This window comes from Cetorhinus maximus, chromosome 20 (genome assembly GCF_964194155.1).
Source record: "Cetorhinus maximus chromosome 20, sCetMax3.hap1.1, whole genome shotgun sequence".
Lineage (NCBI taxonomy): Eukaryota > Metazoa > Chordata > Chondrichthyes > Lamniformes > Cetorhinidae > Cetorhinus > Cetorhinus maximus.
In genome coordinates, this window is record NC_135898.1 from 14,685,969 (window position 1) to 14,703,537 (window position 17,569).

The 17,569-nt window shown below is 38.5% G+C and overlaps 1 protein-coding gene across 50 annotated transcripts in view; it reads left to right on the top strand.

Annotated features, from left to right (window-relative positions):
* Positions 1-17,569, top strand: part of LOC144694882 (calcium/calmodulin-dependent protein kinase type II subunit beta-like) — a 248,380-nt gene that overhangs the window by 227,941 nt on the left and 2,870 nt on the right. For 30 of the 50 annotated variants that reach the window (XM_078565546.1, XM_078565555.1, XM_078565566.1 and 27 more), the window contains 5 exons: positions 94-210; positions 4,527-4,610; positions 13,329-13,404; positions 15,386-15,480; positions 16,455-16,689. In XM_078565546.1, coding sequence (XP_078421672.1) covers positions 94-210; positions 4,527-4,610; positions 13,329-13,404; positions 15,386-15,480; positions 16,455-16,687 — 605 coding nt within the window. In that variant the 3' untranslated portion in view covers positions 16,688-16,689. The remainder of the gene's footprint in view (positions 1-93; positions 211-4,526; positions 4,611-13,328; positions 13,405-15,385; positions 15,481-16,454; positions 16,690-17,569) is intronic. The other 20 variants (XM_078565579.1, XM_078565583.1, XM_078565580.1 and 17 more) reach the window with 2 other exon arrangements.

Sequence of the window (17,569 nt, forward strand, 5' to 3'; positions counted from 1 at the left end):
CCATAACCTGTAATAGTTTGCCATGCTTTCACTTGCAGCAGTTGTTTACAGCCCAGTATGTTATTACATCATGTCTTCACCTTCCGTCCTCAGCTGCAAAGTTCACAGATGTTTTAAAGAGTGTGCGGCGGGGGTCCGCACCTTTTGCTGATTCTGAGGGCGGCCAGTCTGTTCAGACACCACCTCTCACTCCCTTCATCTCCACCCCTTGTAAGTAAGCAAGCAGTGCTTCCTGACTGAAATTCTTCATTCTACAGAAGGCTCAGAGAATGCTATGTGCTTACAGCATGTGGAAGGCATGTCTTACTATTGACAGTGATCCAAAACTTAAACTGAATGTTAATTTAGTACGAGTTTGTAATTAAGCATTGCTTGAAACCCACGTGGCATTTGTTACCTGGCAGCAGTGAATATACTATTCCATAGGACTATGCAAGCATTTAGTAATTCAGTTCAACTTGAACTTCTAAGCATAACACAAGCTCAGTGGCATGGTAGAAACAGTAGAATATAATCGTGTACACTAAACTGTCCAGGCAGTAAACATTGCTTCTTGAAAAATGCCTGATATATTTACACTCGCAAATAATAATCAAGTCAGTAATATTTGACAGTAATAACTGCTATTTCTACATTTCCTACCAATTTGCATAAATTGAGCTTTGAATAACAAAGCTAAAACTGTAGTCGCTTGTTCCTGAGTCAACTTAAGTTTTCAGTCTTCTTCTGGATGACCAGAGTTGAAAGGTTTCTAATGAATGAAAAGTTGACCCATGGACAAGCATTTATTTCATGTTTCCATTCTCAATGATGCTAACCTCAGCTAAAGTTGCCATTCGCAAACTGCTTGCCAATACAACTCTGATGCAATTAATTAGTGCACCAGGAGACTGTGACTAAAATGAATTTGGATATATGTAAACATACGTAGTTAGGGAAGCAACTAGTTTTAAATCAAGTATTCCACTATTTTTTAGAACAGTGGTTATCTACTGTTAAAATTTGGAAATTCATTTTCTTAGGTGCAACATCATCAGTTCATACCAACTGAACACCTGTGCGTGAAAGTGAAACTCAATTAAACAATCTTCTTATTCTAGTCATTTTTTGAGCTAAATTTGACATGACTTCTTGCTTGAATATTCAGTTTTTACTTTTCAAGTTATTCTTACTCAGTTATCCTGGGCCGCGCACTGAAGGCAGAGATAACCTTCTGCCAGACCTCTGCTGATGGCTTTTGTGAGTGAGCCAGCCAAGAAATGCAGGCTAATGGATCCTGGAAAGACTGCCCAAGATTATCTCACCCATTTCCAAGGAGTTATCACCATCTATTCTGCACCTACCTACATTAGCACAGTTGATATCACAGACATTGCAAGTTGGTATTTCAACTTGCTATCCCGTTACTCGAGCAGTTTTCCTTCTACCAAATGGGTCCTGATTAAGTTAAGCATACCGTGAAACATTTGTTTCATTTTGAGACGTTGCATCTTAGTATAACTTTGTGAAATTGAAATCTAAAATGCTGCGGCTGAAGATGTTGCCTGAAATTTTTTCTGTGGACACTTTGACAATGTGCATGGGAAGAGGCTGCCAGATCCAGAGGTATCCCTGACCTGCTGTGTCTTGAAACTCTATGAATGTTATTTTCCTCAAAATGCATCATATCTCCATAAATTCACTCACCATTCTTGCATCCATTTATCTTGCATGTTTAATTTCATGCTGTTTTGATCAATACCTAGAATATGCCATTACACTTCACACTACTATCCAAGGTCATGAATAATCAGTACTAAAATAGCTAATAGACTGGCACGTTAGGCAGATATAATCAAGGGCCTTACTCTTCGCTGTTCACCCTTCACAAGGCTGCAGGGAGGGTTTATTATTAAGATTGTTCCCTTGTGCTGAAGGTCAGTTTCCCCAACCCATGTTATGGTTTGATTCATCAGCCATCCCAATAAGGATTACATAACTGAATTTTTTTGTATTTGTTCATGGGGAGTGGGCATGTCACCCATCCCTAATTGCGGCATTTAAGAGTTAACCACATTGCTGTGGGTCTGGAGTCCCTACAGGACGTTAGTGGACCAGCTGGGTTTTCGACAATCATCAGACTTTTAATTCCAGATTTTTATTGAATTCAAATTTCACCATCTCGGTCCCCAGAGCATTACCCTGGGTCTCTGGAATACCAGTCCAGTGACAATACCACTATGCCACTGCCTCCCCTAACTGAATGACATTGTGGACAGTGAAACACAGCAACTGGACTTAAGACCAATCAAGCTAGCCAGCTATTGTGCTTGACATTCAACCAGACTTCAAAGGGTGCTCTCAGTTCTTCTGCTTGCTTCACTGAACTGTAATTCTTTGCCATGTAACATAGTGTTTAAAACTTGTACATCCACTATTGTAAGAATTTTTCAAAACTGCATGCAAGTTTTGTTTCTTCTCTTCTCAATTGTCCCTCTAAAATATATTACTTCTAAATGCTTCAATAGCCAAGCTCAGTCATGTCAACATAATTAATTTACTTTACACCATTACTATTCGGTTCAATGGAATTCATTTATAGTGGTTGTGAACCTGATCCTTTCCCTGACCCTTTATGAGAGGGAGAAAGGCTAAACATTTCAAAATTACTAATTCTGAACAAGGCTCTAAGTCGGCTATATATAAATTAAAGATGGCAGGATACCCAGCATGTTACTGACTGGATGTGTGATCTTGCATCCAGCCTACAGAACTTAATGAATCTAACAATTTATTCCAACTCGTGCTGTTATTCCTGAAAAACAAACACTGTTGGCTGTAACTGCATTGTTCATTATATCATTTCCATTTGAAATGAGAACTGCAACTAATACCCAGGGAATATCCACTGTGATTTTATGAGTCCTTTTCAGTAATCAGTTCCTATAAGTTCAAGTATATTACAATCATAAAAGAAGTGTAAGGTTCTGGTTAAGTGAGATTTAATACACTTGGAAACATGGCATGAATAACTGACAATTTCTGCACTTAGCTTCCATTATCTAACCCAGATGTGCAGCATGTTTGATTGCATTTAATGACTGCAACAAATGTCAGTTGCCTTCTGTGTAGGTAAAACCTGGATCAAATGCTTGTCCAGTGCTTAACTGTATCTGAGCTGTTGGTCCAGTGACATGCTAATTCTTCATTCAGCATCATCAATCCAATGGCATAGCCTGACATCTGCTTTAATATCTTGCAATTTGCTGTCATTGGCTGACCAATATCGCACTCAATTAAAAATGCTGAAATATCAACATAACTGTACTTATAACTGACCCGGAAGGATCAATTGGTACTATGTGAGATGATTCTCTGAATTGACTGTAATCCATGCAAAACAGCAATCCAGCAATATTTGGTGGCAAATTTATGGATTGATCCTAAAAGCCATATTCTCTCTAGTTTTACCCTGGTGATGACAGAGATAATATGATTACTCTTTTCCAAAAATAGACTTTAGAGGTCTTGATTCTCCATCCCGCCTTCAAGTACTAAAGCTGCAGTAATGGGTTTCTGCTCACAATTCTGCACAAAGCAAATTCCCAGTCTCAGCAGATAGAAGAAACAGGAAGGGAGAAATGTTAAGAACCCTTTCCTCCACCTGGGTGCCTCTGACAGGCTTCCACATGGCTGCCTAAAGAACAACACAGGACTGTCAGCAGCTCTTGGTTGGGGAAGGGTGCTCATTACCAGGATAGCAAAGAAGAGGAAGATGAATTGATTGCATCCCAAGTCCAGAAGGTCCGATGTCCATTAAATTGGACTGCTGTTTTGTAAAGCCCTTTTCATTGGCTCTTTGTGTTACAGCACACAAGTACAATTTTATTCACTGAAACTGCAACTCCAAGGTAACTGGGACTAGGATGATGCTGACCTTATGATGCTAACCAGGCAGTATTTTCAAGTCCAAAGTCATGTGCAGTATGAATCTAATTCACTACCTTTGTTATAATGGGCAGGCAAATTTAATCTTTCTTGTAACTGAACATAATGATCCACAACAAGATGGTTCCAACAGACTACTTTGAAGTAGAGCAGGATCGGTCTCCTTGGCATCATGGCCTATATTTATCCCTCAACCAACATCACAAGCAAATTTTCTCATCATTATTCCATTCCCATTTGTGGGAACTTACTGTGTGCAAATGAGCTGCCATGCTTCCTCACAGTATAACAATACCTGGACTTCAAAAAGTACTTCACTGGCTCCTGTGGTCATGAAAGGTGCTTAAGAAATGCAAGACTTTTTTCTGTATTTAACAGTACAATCAGAAGAGTGTAATGTGCAAAAAAGTTCCACATTTTGGAAACCAAATTATTACAATATTTAGAATGGAAATTATTTACTCTTCTTGAGAATATGGCTTTAATCTGTTTTTTTTAAAAAATATATTCATTCCCTCATAGTTTATCCTTTTCTGCTTTAGTCTCAGATATTCTGTGTTCTCTTTCACATTTTATATAATTCTTTTCCACAAACTCAGTTGCTAAAGGTTTGGACCGTGTAAGTGTTAAGAGTCAGTCCAATGATTCCAAGAGACCCCTCAGCTCACCACCTCCAACTCAATGTAAGTGTAACAGATATTGGTTCCCAAATCTCTCTGAAGAATGACTTTGGCTTGCCATTTAAGTCATAATACTGCTGGAACAGTACTTTAATGTAATGGTGCATCATGAGAAATGACATACACTACACAACTAGGACAATAAGAATAGCCAAGAGATCGTTAAGAAGTTTGAATACCAGACCTGTGATAGTATTTTGAACTTGCTTCTCCAGTAAAGTTGAATTTTGCTGGTTGGAGCAAGAGTAGAAAAGCAGCATTATACATGACTCCATTGAGGATCAGATTTGTAGAGTTGCTAATGCACTGAAGTGTCTAACTATCCAAACTAAGTGAAATGAGGTTAGGAAGGAAAAGTTAAGGGTAGGAGAGTAAGAAAGGGTTCTGCAGAATGTGGCTAAAATTAGGTATGGCATTGGAAAGTATATATCAGAAAATAACTTTGGTGCAACTGTAGCCTTTTACCTGCAGAAATAATTTTTAAACCTTAAGGCCCAGAAAGGAATCATTTATATCTACGCTATTTTGATAGTATAAGCAATGAACACTTTCTTTAAGAATAGTTTTGATAACTTTCTTAGTTTGATAACTTTTATGTGGACATCACAAAAATCTCAAAAGCTGTGCCTAATTCAGACTACTGTATTTTTTGCAAACTTTTGACAAATTTAACACAAATGGGGAAGGAACATTTTCAGAAGTACACCATTTGGAAGAGGCCACTTTTCCCAGTAGTGCCAAACTAACTTCTGTCTACTACGCATATTTCCTGCTGCCATTATGGATGACTGGCAGTTAAAAACTGAGGCAGAGGAGTAGTAACTATCACATGCTTCCACTATTCATTGCAAGATCGAGTGAAAAAATTACCTGCTCGGTGCTTAGCTACTGGCTCAGTAGAGACCCTTCCCTTACTACGGGCAGTGACTGAATTTCCTTCCTGACTTGCAACTCGAGATGCACATAACCTGGGCACGCCAGTGACGTGGCTTAAAAGACGGTGGAATTTACAATCCATCTAAGTAGCTTTGATCTTTTACAACCGTCTATCAATTCCAACACCCCAAACACATCTTCACCCCTAAAACGGACCACTCGTATAAGCTTTCTACAACTGAACTTGCTCAAAATTTCTCCTAAAATTATGAACGGATTTTCAAAGGCACAAGGAAGCGATCTTTCTGGTGTTTAATTGCAATATTTTTGAATTTTTATTTTAATTTTTTCCCCCAGCAAGACCAGTACTGAATTTTTCTTGTATGATAGCAAAAATTGAAAAGCTTCCTTGGTTACAAGTTTTAAACATGCTGTATTTTGTGTGTGAATGATGGTTGAATGAGTTGATGCTTGAATTTTCATAATTAAAGGTACATATGGTGCAGGCATGGCACTTTCCTTTGTCCCTAACTGTTGATTTACATCCTCCTCTACATTTTGAGTTTATGTTAATTAGACTGTCAGGAAATTCCAACATGTCTTGAGAATGGGCACATTTTTGGGTCCTTCTTGTGGCATACACCAGGGTTCCTTAGTTCATGTGCAATAAAAAAAATAATGACTAACAATAGAAACAATGAGTACATTTGATGGTTGTTGCATCTGGTTTCACAGAATTATTTCCCATGTGGTTTTTAAAGTTAGATTGACAAGGTAATATGTGGCATTTGCACTGAAATAAAGACCTCAGGAAATTGCTCAGAGTTTGTGCAGGAAGTTGTTCTAAATTGCCAGTTCATGACTTTGTAGTTGATGTTAACCTTCCTAATGGCTAGATGATATCACTACAGAGCAATTGAGTAGAAACCGCTTTGCAAGCAATCTAAGTGGCCCAGGCAGTAAACACCTTTGACAATAAATTTGCATTCTGTTTAAAAACTAAATGCCGGAAATACTCAGCAGGTCTGGCAGCATTGCGGAGAGAGAAACAGATGTTTCGAGTTAATCAGAACTGAAGGAAGGTAGAAGTGTGATGGATTTTATGCTGTTGAAAGGTGGGACAGGGGTGGGACTAACAAAAGGGAAGGCCTGGGATAAAATAGTGGGTGGGCGAGATTAAATGATAAAGCTGTGATGGAACAAAAGGTAAAGGGAGTGGTAATGTAGAGTAAAGAAAGAAAGCATTTGTCCAGACTATTACCTGCAACTTGCCAATTTAAAAAAAATCTACTTATCATCATGTTTTATGCTCTCTCGCTATGTCTCTGTCCATGTGGTTATGTTTCCTGTAATACCACATATCTTCATGCTTTAAAGTGTCTTATATGGCATCATAATTAATTGCCTTCCATTTTTTAAAATCAGAACAGTTCAAATTTAAGGGAGGGGAATTACTCAGGAGATAATATACTGCGTATTTATATTTGAGGAGTCAATACTCATTCTCACTTTGTCTTTGAATCTCACTTCTCACAAGAGCAGCAGTGCAATTACAAATGTGGAATCAGTAAACTTTCCTCACCACCAACATCACAGCTCCCAGAGACAGGATGTACTCTTTCTATTCTCAATTTATCCTTAGATGAGCAGGTAACAATTATTTTAATCCTTTTGGCTGGTAAACCCCTCCCTCTGCCATGTTAAGTTCGATTTGTAATGAATCAGAGATGACAGCTAGGATATCAGAGCATCTGGAAGGGCATAACTTGTCAACTAAATCTAATCTGAGGACAGCTGGATAATAATAGCATCTGTAGGTCACCCCATTTAAATAACAGCTCAGCGTCATTAGTAGAAAGATATGGCTAAGCACTCAGAAATGACGAGCAAAGTGGCAGGTATGTTGAACGATAATAACACTTTCCCCAATATTATAAATGATTTGGATGTTTCTTGATGTTTGCAATGTGGATGTTAACTTAAGGAAGCTCTAATTATTATTGTGAAAAATGCTGAGATGGATAGGAAAGCACATCTTGGTTTGCTTTCAGTTGTCTGTAACTATTGGCATAAAGTGCTGTTTGCTTGGGTAGTAAAGAACATGCAATGCTATGATCATCACCTAACGGGCAGCCTGGAAAAGGAACCCATTGTTGCCATTCATCTGCATACTTATTCTGTTTAAGATCCTGGTTGATTGCTTGACAGGGCAGTTCTGTGTATTCCACGAGAGGAGCACTGAAGTGAGCCAATGATGATTTAGTTTAAAGAAGGCTGATCTGATTAGAACAGGCTTTGTTATGGACCACTAATTATGTAATGTACATTATTCAGTGAATGGCGACTTTTCAAACCTTCAAGGTTTTTTGAGCTTTTGTTATGGAAAAATTCAAGCCAAAAGATCTTATAAAAATGCTTCATGTAGATTTTTACTTTTTCAATATTGAATTTTTAAGGTTTCCTGACTATTACTTTTTTCTCGAAGTTTTATTTGTTGTAAATGAAGTATTTGCAGCATTTAACAAGAAATTCTGTGAGCACAGAATGGAATGTAATTGTCTTTTATGGGTATTAATGATCATTCTAATGTAAATTGTGGTAAAACGTTAACACGAAATGTCATTACATAGAATGGAGATTTTCTTCAAGTTCCAGATTTATTTTCCAAATTGTTCTTTAACCCCTCATGTTTTCCTGGGAAAGGAGGCGATGCAAGCATAACAACTTTCATATTTTTCTGATGCCTTAACAGATCATAGTTAAATAAAGAATGCTGGAAAGCATAGCGGGTCTATCAAAAATGAGAATTACTGGTTAATGTTTTTCCCGGGGTGGTAGATATGGTGAAGAGTATTTCCTGTGTAATCCCTTTGAAATGTTTTTCTCTTTCACAGTTGAGTTATCTGAGGAAAGTACACAAGTTTCTCCCAAATATTTTTCTTTCACTCCTTCCAGGAAAATATCCTTTTCAGTTTGCCTACCTTCCCAATGGAGCTTGCTGAATGGCAAATAGCTTCTAAATAGCTTCTGTTGCTAACTTCCTGTTCCTTTTTCAAGTCATAGGTACTTTAGCCAAATGCAGTAGCTTAACTGTAACATACTTCCTCTCCCGACACACGACCAAGTTCACTTATTTTACCATATAGTCCTGCCCTATTTCATTAAGGGTAAGAACCTTTCTAATTAAACTGATGAATCTGGCTAGGACACAACTTCACAGGCACCTGTCTAGCTCCAGAATTTCAGTGAACTGTAGTTTTTCATGTGAGAGCATCCGCAAGCTATTTGACTTTGTGGACTATCATGTATACTCTTGTAAAAGTCAATTTTTTAGGCCAAATGTTTAGGCAAAAAGTAGGGGGTCGACTTATAATGTGAGCAATATTTTTTGAGGGGTCGACATCCATGCATGTTGGAGGGACAACTGTTAGCTTAAAACATGAAAAATATTTACCAATTACTGCTAAGCTACTCAGCTTTCAGAAGGCTAAGCAGCAGTAGCTGTAGCCTAGATTTCTTCTTAGGTAAGGCGAGTGCAAAACCAGACTCAATGAGCAGAAGAAAATGTGAGGAAAATATACCTAATCCAAAAGATTTTGTAGATACGACCATAATATCAGGAAGTTAAAATTACTGATAGTAACAGGTTATTGATCATAGTGTCAGATGGTTTAGAGGGCAGCATTGGCAGAAACGCAGTTTCTAACCTGGTAATGCTGTTGGTGGTGTCTGTTGTTGTTTTCCTGGCCTCCCCATCTGAGTGGATTAGTAAATGACATTATTTCTCATCTCAAATAGCTTTATAAGACATAAAATGGAGTGTGGTACCAGAGGATACTGTGATTAAAGATTAGGTAATCTAATAGTATTGGTAGTATGACTAAATCAACAGGAAATTATAATTACCGATCGTAACAATCATACACTATCTTGGTTTTGCGTTGTACACCAAAACACATGAAAGAAACACGCTGTTCTACTATCCCTCATAAACTAGGATTGACTTACACACAAGTTATGTAGAAAATGAATTAGTTTTTGACCAAAGGTCAGGGGTTGACTTGTACGTGAGATTGACTATTAACTCCAGTATTAATGGTATTCCATCCAAACTAATTCGCTTTTTACTGCCTATAGTACTTCTATAGCCAGGGTCAGGTAATATTTCAGATCAGCAATCACACCTGCACTTTTTATTGTCATTCACTATGGGATGTGAGTATTGCTGGCACAGCTAACATTTATTGCCCTCCTGAACTGTCCTCGAAGGTGATGATTGCCTTCAACCATTGCAATCTTTGTAGTGTAGGTACTCTCATAGTGCTCTCCCTCATGTCTCTGTCTCAGAGAAGGAACTGATGAATCATAAATGAAACCATTTTCAAATTAATTCATTCTCATTTCAGTCTTTTTGGTCTTAGTGGAAATAATGCCCTTTTCCATGTTAACTTCTACAGATGCAGAGATGAGAAAAAAACTCATGTGAGAAGGGTTACATGGATTATTTGTGATGTTGCTTTTAAATGTTTTCTTGCACGGTGCATTTGATGAAAATCAATTAATGAGGAGAGAAGAGAATTGCATTTACAGCCAAAAAGAAAATAAATTGTCATCAACCTTTTATTTCCTTTTGTTTCTTGTGAAGGAATGGCTGTAGAATCATCAGACTGAAACCAGTCTTGCTGTGCCAATATGGATTTACTCAAACACTTCCTAATTTTCTGGATTATATTTGTCAGTGAAGAAGGGAGAACCTACTAACATTATGTAGTATCTCTCCATCTCAGAATTATCACCAAATTAAATTGTGAAGGAACATGATCAATTCAGTTACCCTAGGACACTGCATGTGTGAACCCATGGTATCATTCCAGGTCTGTCTACAATTAAATTGGTGGAGAGAAGAGGCTCAGTTTGAATTGAAGTGAAGGGAGAAGAAAGCCAGCAAGAGCTGAGTGGAAGGGGAGAAGATTAGTATCAGTAAGAGCAAGAAGAATGGCACGGTGAAATGTGGGCAGAGGAGAAACAAAGTGGAAGGGGGACAGGAGTTGCCTCTGTGCAACTGTGGCGATGATTTAAACTTTTTTAAACTTAACTATTCAACTAAGCAACAGCAAGTGCCAACACAACAGTGATCATCTTCAATTTTTCTGCAAGAAATTAGGAGAAATGCCTGAAATTTATGCCTCAAGCTCCTACTGTGTAAATAATGGAAGGTCAGATACATCTGCAGACCCGCCCAAACTACACAACACAGTTACTATTAACACTAGTAGTGTTAAACACTGACACTTTGAGGACTGGAGAACAGTTGCAAACAAAACTGTAATTACCTCAAGGTATATGCTGATGTTATTTGTTCTTGATAGGAGTAAGTCAAGCTGCTATTACATGTGTGAGACTGTCTCGTCTGTGTCACTGTTTTTCAAATGGAGGGTCCACTGACAGCTGAAGGTTTAATGTAAAACTGCCAGAAGTATAGTTTTTAGTAGACTATTTGGACAGCCAGACATGACAAGATGTACACTTAGCTTGCAGCCTGCTTATGCAAGATTTGCACTGGGAGAGTTGGTATGAAGTGTAAAATTAGCCCTCGTTCATCAATGATCCACTCAACATGAAATGCTTGCCTTCACAGAGCTGTAGAATCACTGTGTTCTATATGTGTTCTGTTGCTTGGGAAACAATACAACTTGGACACCGTACGAACATCTGGAAAACTTGTATTATCTAAATACTACACTGATCTCCAAAAAGCTAATATGCAACCATCACCATACGTTTGAAAACGACTTGCATACATTGTGCTTTCTTCTAAACAAAAAATGTATATTAAAATTAGGTAGGAAGAGAGAAAATCAATTGTATTTGTATTTTCTCTTACACTGCTATTGCTTTGACTGAACTGTCTTTTTTTGCATAATTTCACAAAATTTTGACTACCTGGCTGTGTTAGGTCTCAGGCACTTGCAGATAATAGCAAACACCCATGTTAGAACACTAATGTGAAGTGAGATGAGTTAAAAATGAATACACGTGCAACTTTACCCTGAATCATATTCCATTTTTGGCCATGTAGAGTGTTAGTTGGTATGATTACATTTTGCCTTGAGTAAAATTGAACAAGAATGAAACAGCCAAAATATGATGAGGATAGTTGTCATATACACTTGCAGCATCACAGAATAATAGGATACGGATCTGTCATCATGCAAATTTTCAGGCTGTACGTTTGAAGAAGTGCTTAGGTTCACCCCGTGGGGGTGTGCAAGGAGAAGATCACTTGGCTACTCTTGTACTTTTAATCGTAGCACATTGGAGGAGGCCATGGGTACTGTGCTCTGTCACTCGTGCAGCATTCTGATATATGCATAAGGAGCGTGGATATTAATATTTTTCTATTGTCAGATGTTTGAAATGATACATTTCTGCCTTTTATTATTGAGCAATGGCAATGGTATGTTTTGTAGATAACAATGTTTAGTATTTCAAGGGTTCCATTTGTCAAATGTTCTTGGGATGAATTTTGATACTGTCAGAAACCTATCTATGAATCATCTATCTATTTAAGAATGCCAACCTCCATTAGCCCTGTCTTTGACATGGTATATAAATTCATTGTAATGGGGGGGTATTAAATGATAAATGTTTTCAGTCTCAGAAGAGGAAATGACTGTAAGACAGTGAAACGAGTATAATCTTAAACAAAACAAAACCTTTTTGTCCGAGTAAAGTGACAAAACTTCATAAGATCTGGGATACTGTCTCTAAATTATTCATTTCATTACTTAATTATTTTACATGACTTGGTTTTAAAGTGCTTAGATGAGCATCAATTTAATGCATTTTTGTGTTGTAATACAGAATATGACTGCTGAATACAGCAAATAGACACTTTTTTCATTGTGACCAGAGCCCTATAGCAACCGTTTTATTAACAGCAACAAAGCCAATTTGTATTTTAATGTCCGTAGCTGCTATCTCAAATGGCAGAGGTTTCAGGTTCCCTTTATTTAAGAAACAATAGAGTTTTTAGCTCAACAGTGCAAGCATCGCAAACAATAAGCAGTTTCAGTAAGAAGTGAGCCATGGCCCATGATGCACTTTGTTCATGGGTTTTGGGAACTTTGCTTAAATAATTGTCTGTTGTGTGTTATATGTCTTGTCTTTTGAAAACAAGCAACTAGAAGGACATCACATCTCGGAGAGTCGCAAGTCTTAAGTAATTACCGTACTTTCACGAAAATAACCTGCAGGGTATATCTTTTAAAACGTATTCCAGAGACAATGCGGCTTATATTCGTGGGCGGGTTATATGTGCGACTTTTTTTGCAGATGGCTGGCCAACTTCGGTCTTCCTACAGGTAAGAGGTAAGTCATTGCAAAAGCGGAGATGGCTAAGATTTTAAACTGTCTGTGTGAACAAGGGAACTGTCTTAGCGTGTTTAAGGATGGGTTTAAATCTTTATGTACATGAATGAGAGGGTAGTTTTATCAGGTATTGTGTCGGGCCATTTTGACGCGGGATGGATTCATTGTGCGGGATTACACATGATTTACTTTTATTCTCAGAAACACTTTGTAATAATGGTAACTAGGTTGCAGCCCAGGTTTTTTTTCGTGAAATTACGGTAACAGTCCAAAGTACAAGTTTAAAGTTAATTATAAAAGTTAGTGTTACCAGCTATTCTAGGCACCAATTTTAATTAGCTATGTAATAAAGTGAATTACTCTAAATGGGAATTGATACCATTAAGCAGGGATCAAACTGCTAATTTTTGTCCCCAATAGTGATGATGTTTGGATGGTATCAAATGTCCCATTTTCTTTTTGGTTTCTTTCCAGCTCGGAAGCAAGAAATCATCAAGTTAACTGAACAGCTGATCGAAGCCATTAACAATGGGGACTTTGAAGCATACGCGTAAGTTTAGAGATCACCTTTTTCATTCATTAACACTTGATTACTGTTGCCCTCCCAACATCTGGTCATTCGTAGAGATTTTACGAGATATTAAAGGCAAATAACATTGATGATACACAAGTGCCAAGCACTGATCATCTCCAGCAAGGGAGAATCTAACTATCACACTTTGGCACTCACTGAACACCCAACGATCGACATCCTGGGGGCTCCTACTGACCAGAAACTGAACTGGACCAACCTTTTCAATACTGTGGCTACAAGAGCAGATCAGACACTGGGAATTCTGCAGTGAGAAACTCACCTCCTGACTCCCCAAAGCCTGTCCACCATCTATAAGGCACAAGTCAGGAGTGTAATGGAATGCTTTCCGCTTGCCTGGATGAATACAGTTTCACTCAAGAAGCTGGACACAATTCAGGACAAGCAGCCGCTTGATTAGCACCATATCCACCACCACATCCACCATCTTAAACATTCACTTCCCTCTACCACCGATGTACAGTGGCAGCAGTGTGTACAGTGGCAGCAGTGTGTACCGTCTACAAGATGCACTGCAGCAACTCAGCAAGGCTCCTTTGATAGCACCTTCCAAATCCCTGACCTCCACCACCTAGAAGGACAAGAACAACAGATGCATGGGAACACCACCGCCTGCATGTTCCCCTCCAAATCACAGCCATCCTGACTTGGAACTATATCACCGTTCTTTCACTGTCATTGGATCAAAATTCTGGAACTCCGTTCCTAACAGCAGTGTGAGAGTACCCGCACTAGATAGACTGCGGCGGTTCAAGAAGGTGTCTCACTACCACCTTCTCAAGGGCAATTAGGGATGGGCAACAAATGCTGGCCTAGCCAGCAATGCCCACATCCCATTAAATTAAAAAGAGATCAAAGTCTTGAAAGTTTCCATGACAGTCAATGCCTGGACACTTTTGAAATGTGTTCATTTATTGGACTAGTACAGCCTGTGCAAACTCCCAAGTGGTGAGAGATACCCTCCTGAGGGGGAAGACCTCGTACCTGAAGTATATCCTTAATTTCTGCACTGGTGTGCAGCAGAAATTGTTTAGCATTAATGTGGAAGTGGTAGCATACTGCATCCTTATGACTTTTGATACTAGGGGGCAACCATTCCAAGCAAGTTTCCCCATACTTTGCTCCTGAATAAATAATTGCTTGCCATCTTATGATTTAGACCTGAATGGCAAGAATAGGCAGGGGAGGTGCAAGAGTATTAGGCACCTTAAGTGAAGCTTCAGTTTGCAGCCCCCCGCCTCCCCCCTCAGCCAACAACAGCCCATAATTAACCTTGGAAAATGAATTTTGTGCATGAGTATGAACACAAATTCTGCATTTATAATTAGATTTATTTTACATAAAAAAGCAGAATGTTATGTTACTGATGGGACATTCATCTTATTGTTAGACAATTCACAAGATATGTACTAGAAGAAATGCACATTGAGTAATATGCCTTACCTGAGATAATACTGTGTGTTTCTGCAACAGTTACTAGATCATTTTATGCACAATTTACACAATCAATTATCATTACAATACAGCAGACTTGATTAAATTACGTTCTTTGATATTTACTGGTTCTTAGTTTTTGAATAGTTATGTAGATGGACAAATTTGTAAAACTTGCATAAACAGAGCGAGTGAAATAAAATGAAATTTTGGGAAAGACTGCAATGTAAATACATGAAAATCTATATGTATATCAGTATGTGTGGATGTATATCAGTAGATACAGGTTAATTCTCACTGCTGAAGCCTGTTTGTTTACTTATCTAGTTTCACGAATAGTTCATTCATCTTTTTTGCCAACCCCAAATTTTGTCACTCTAGGCAACTGCCTAGTTTCCCTAGTGGTTGCACCAGCCATGAGAACGTCACTTTTGTCATTCATGATCCTCAGCAGTGTTTAGAATTTCCATTTCCATCAGGTAATACTTTTATTAATTGTTTTCAGGAAAATATGCGATCCAGGATTGACCTCATTTGAACCTGAAGCTTTGGGTAATCTTGTTGAAGGGATGGACTTCCACAGATTTTATTTTGATAATTGTAAGCAATTTTTTTACACTTCATGTAATGCAATTTAATGCTGAATTGGAAAGTATTTCATGAAACTGCAAAGTAACAAACAGTGTCCTTACCTGATCTCTCCAGCAGAGAATGTCCTTGTTTCAACCACCATGTACCATCATGATTTCTTTCTCCTTTCCCTCAGAACAGTTTGGGACCTTGATTTCTACCCTTGATGCTTCCTATAATCATAAATAATTGGTTATCAATTGGGCATCAATTATTCCTGTTATCTGTTCAAAAATCTCTATTTCTTTATGACTTTTTGATGTCCAATCTGGTAGTTTGGTCGAGAACTATTAAAGGATCTAGAGAGAGAATTTAGCACAAATTTTATGAATACGCACTCAGTGAATATAATTTCTTCATGTGCTGTCCCAGCAGGTGAACTGGCATCATATATTAAGAGTCTGATTGGCACTTGATTAAGAGGCAGCCTCCCCAGCTAGACTCCAACACCAAAACTACTGACCTATCTCACAAACTTTGCCACCTCTACCATAACAAAGAAAATTAATTACCCACCAACCATCTCCCCTCCAATATCACATCTCTTATGTTCTCCTCAGGCTATGCACAACTTGAAGTGTTGACAGGCAACTTGCGCCCATGCTTCGACTAATTTCACTTGAAATAGTTATCAGATTGTGTGCAGGTAACCAACTCCTCTCTGCCTCCCTGGGCAGTGCCACATCACCCCAGTAGTATGGCAGAGATTAGGAGTTCCGTGTCCAATTTTAAATTTCATTTACTGAAGTAGCCAAACAATGCACTTATGCTTAGTAAAGTAACTATTTTCAGAACTTAAAGAATAATGCTGATAATAACTGGAAATAGAGAAGGTTTTTCCTATTCTTTATGTGGAGAATTCCTGTTCATGGGAAGAAAATGAACTGTTAAACTGAACTGACTACAATTAACAGAACTATTGTTCTCTCCCTTCTCTTGTGTAGTGTTATCTAAAAACAGCAAACCCATCCACACGACTATTTTGAATCCTCATGTACATCTGATCGGGGAAGATGCTGCCTGCATAGCATACATTCGCCTCACCCAGTATATAGACATTCAGGGTAGGCCACGGACAACCCAGTCAGAGGAGACACGGGTCTGGCACCGTCGGGACAGCAAATGGCAGAATGTTCACTTCCACTGCTCGGGTTCTCCAGCAGCACCACTCCAGTGAAGGTACAATTGCAAAGTTGGGAATGAAATGGAGGTAGTTTATAATGGGATTTGGTGAGCATCAATTGGCCATGCTCATGCCTTTTTTTAGCATTGGTGTGGATTAAAGTTGGAGTTGCCAATTCAGAGGAAGCCTAACTTGTAAATGTCTGAAAGAATGTTTGACAGCTTGTGTACCAGCCGAATGGAGGGTACTCCAGATTGCCCATCTTACAAACGCCACCACCATTCATATGTAGCAGACTCAGTTCTCAGGTATCACATTGGCACACTTGTTTGGCATGAACTGGCAGCTGACTGGATCTCCCAAAGTGATCACTTTCTTCTGTTTCTTCTTCCTCTCCCCGTCACCCAACATTTGACTGTTCCCAAACATCTACTTAGTTGCCACCACAGAGAGTTCTTGAGAGGTTTGACAATGTGTGTGCGTGCACATATTTATTCTGAAGAAACAATGCAAATATTGCAGCTCCTGGTTACTTCACTAATACAATTTCTCAGTCCAGATTATAACATGGGATCTCAGCACAGACAAGGCTATTTAATATCCTACAGGTGAATGAGGGGAAGATAGAGCACACTGTCTGTGGGTCTCTCTGCAGTGACATTGCACTCACTGTTTTGAGGACAAACTTTTACCATTTGTAGTTAAATAGAACACTGCATAAAACTATGGCACACTGTTTTAACCAAACATGTCAGAATGTGCTGTATAATCTAGAATGACTCACCCACCTCAAGCGACAAGTCATTATCTCTCAGGACATTAAAATTGCTCATACAGTATAAAAACAGAAAATGCTGAAAATATTCACCAACATCTACAGTGAAAGAAACAGTTAAGATTTCAGATCAAGGATCTTCTCACTGGTCCTGGATAATG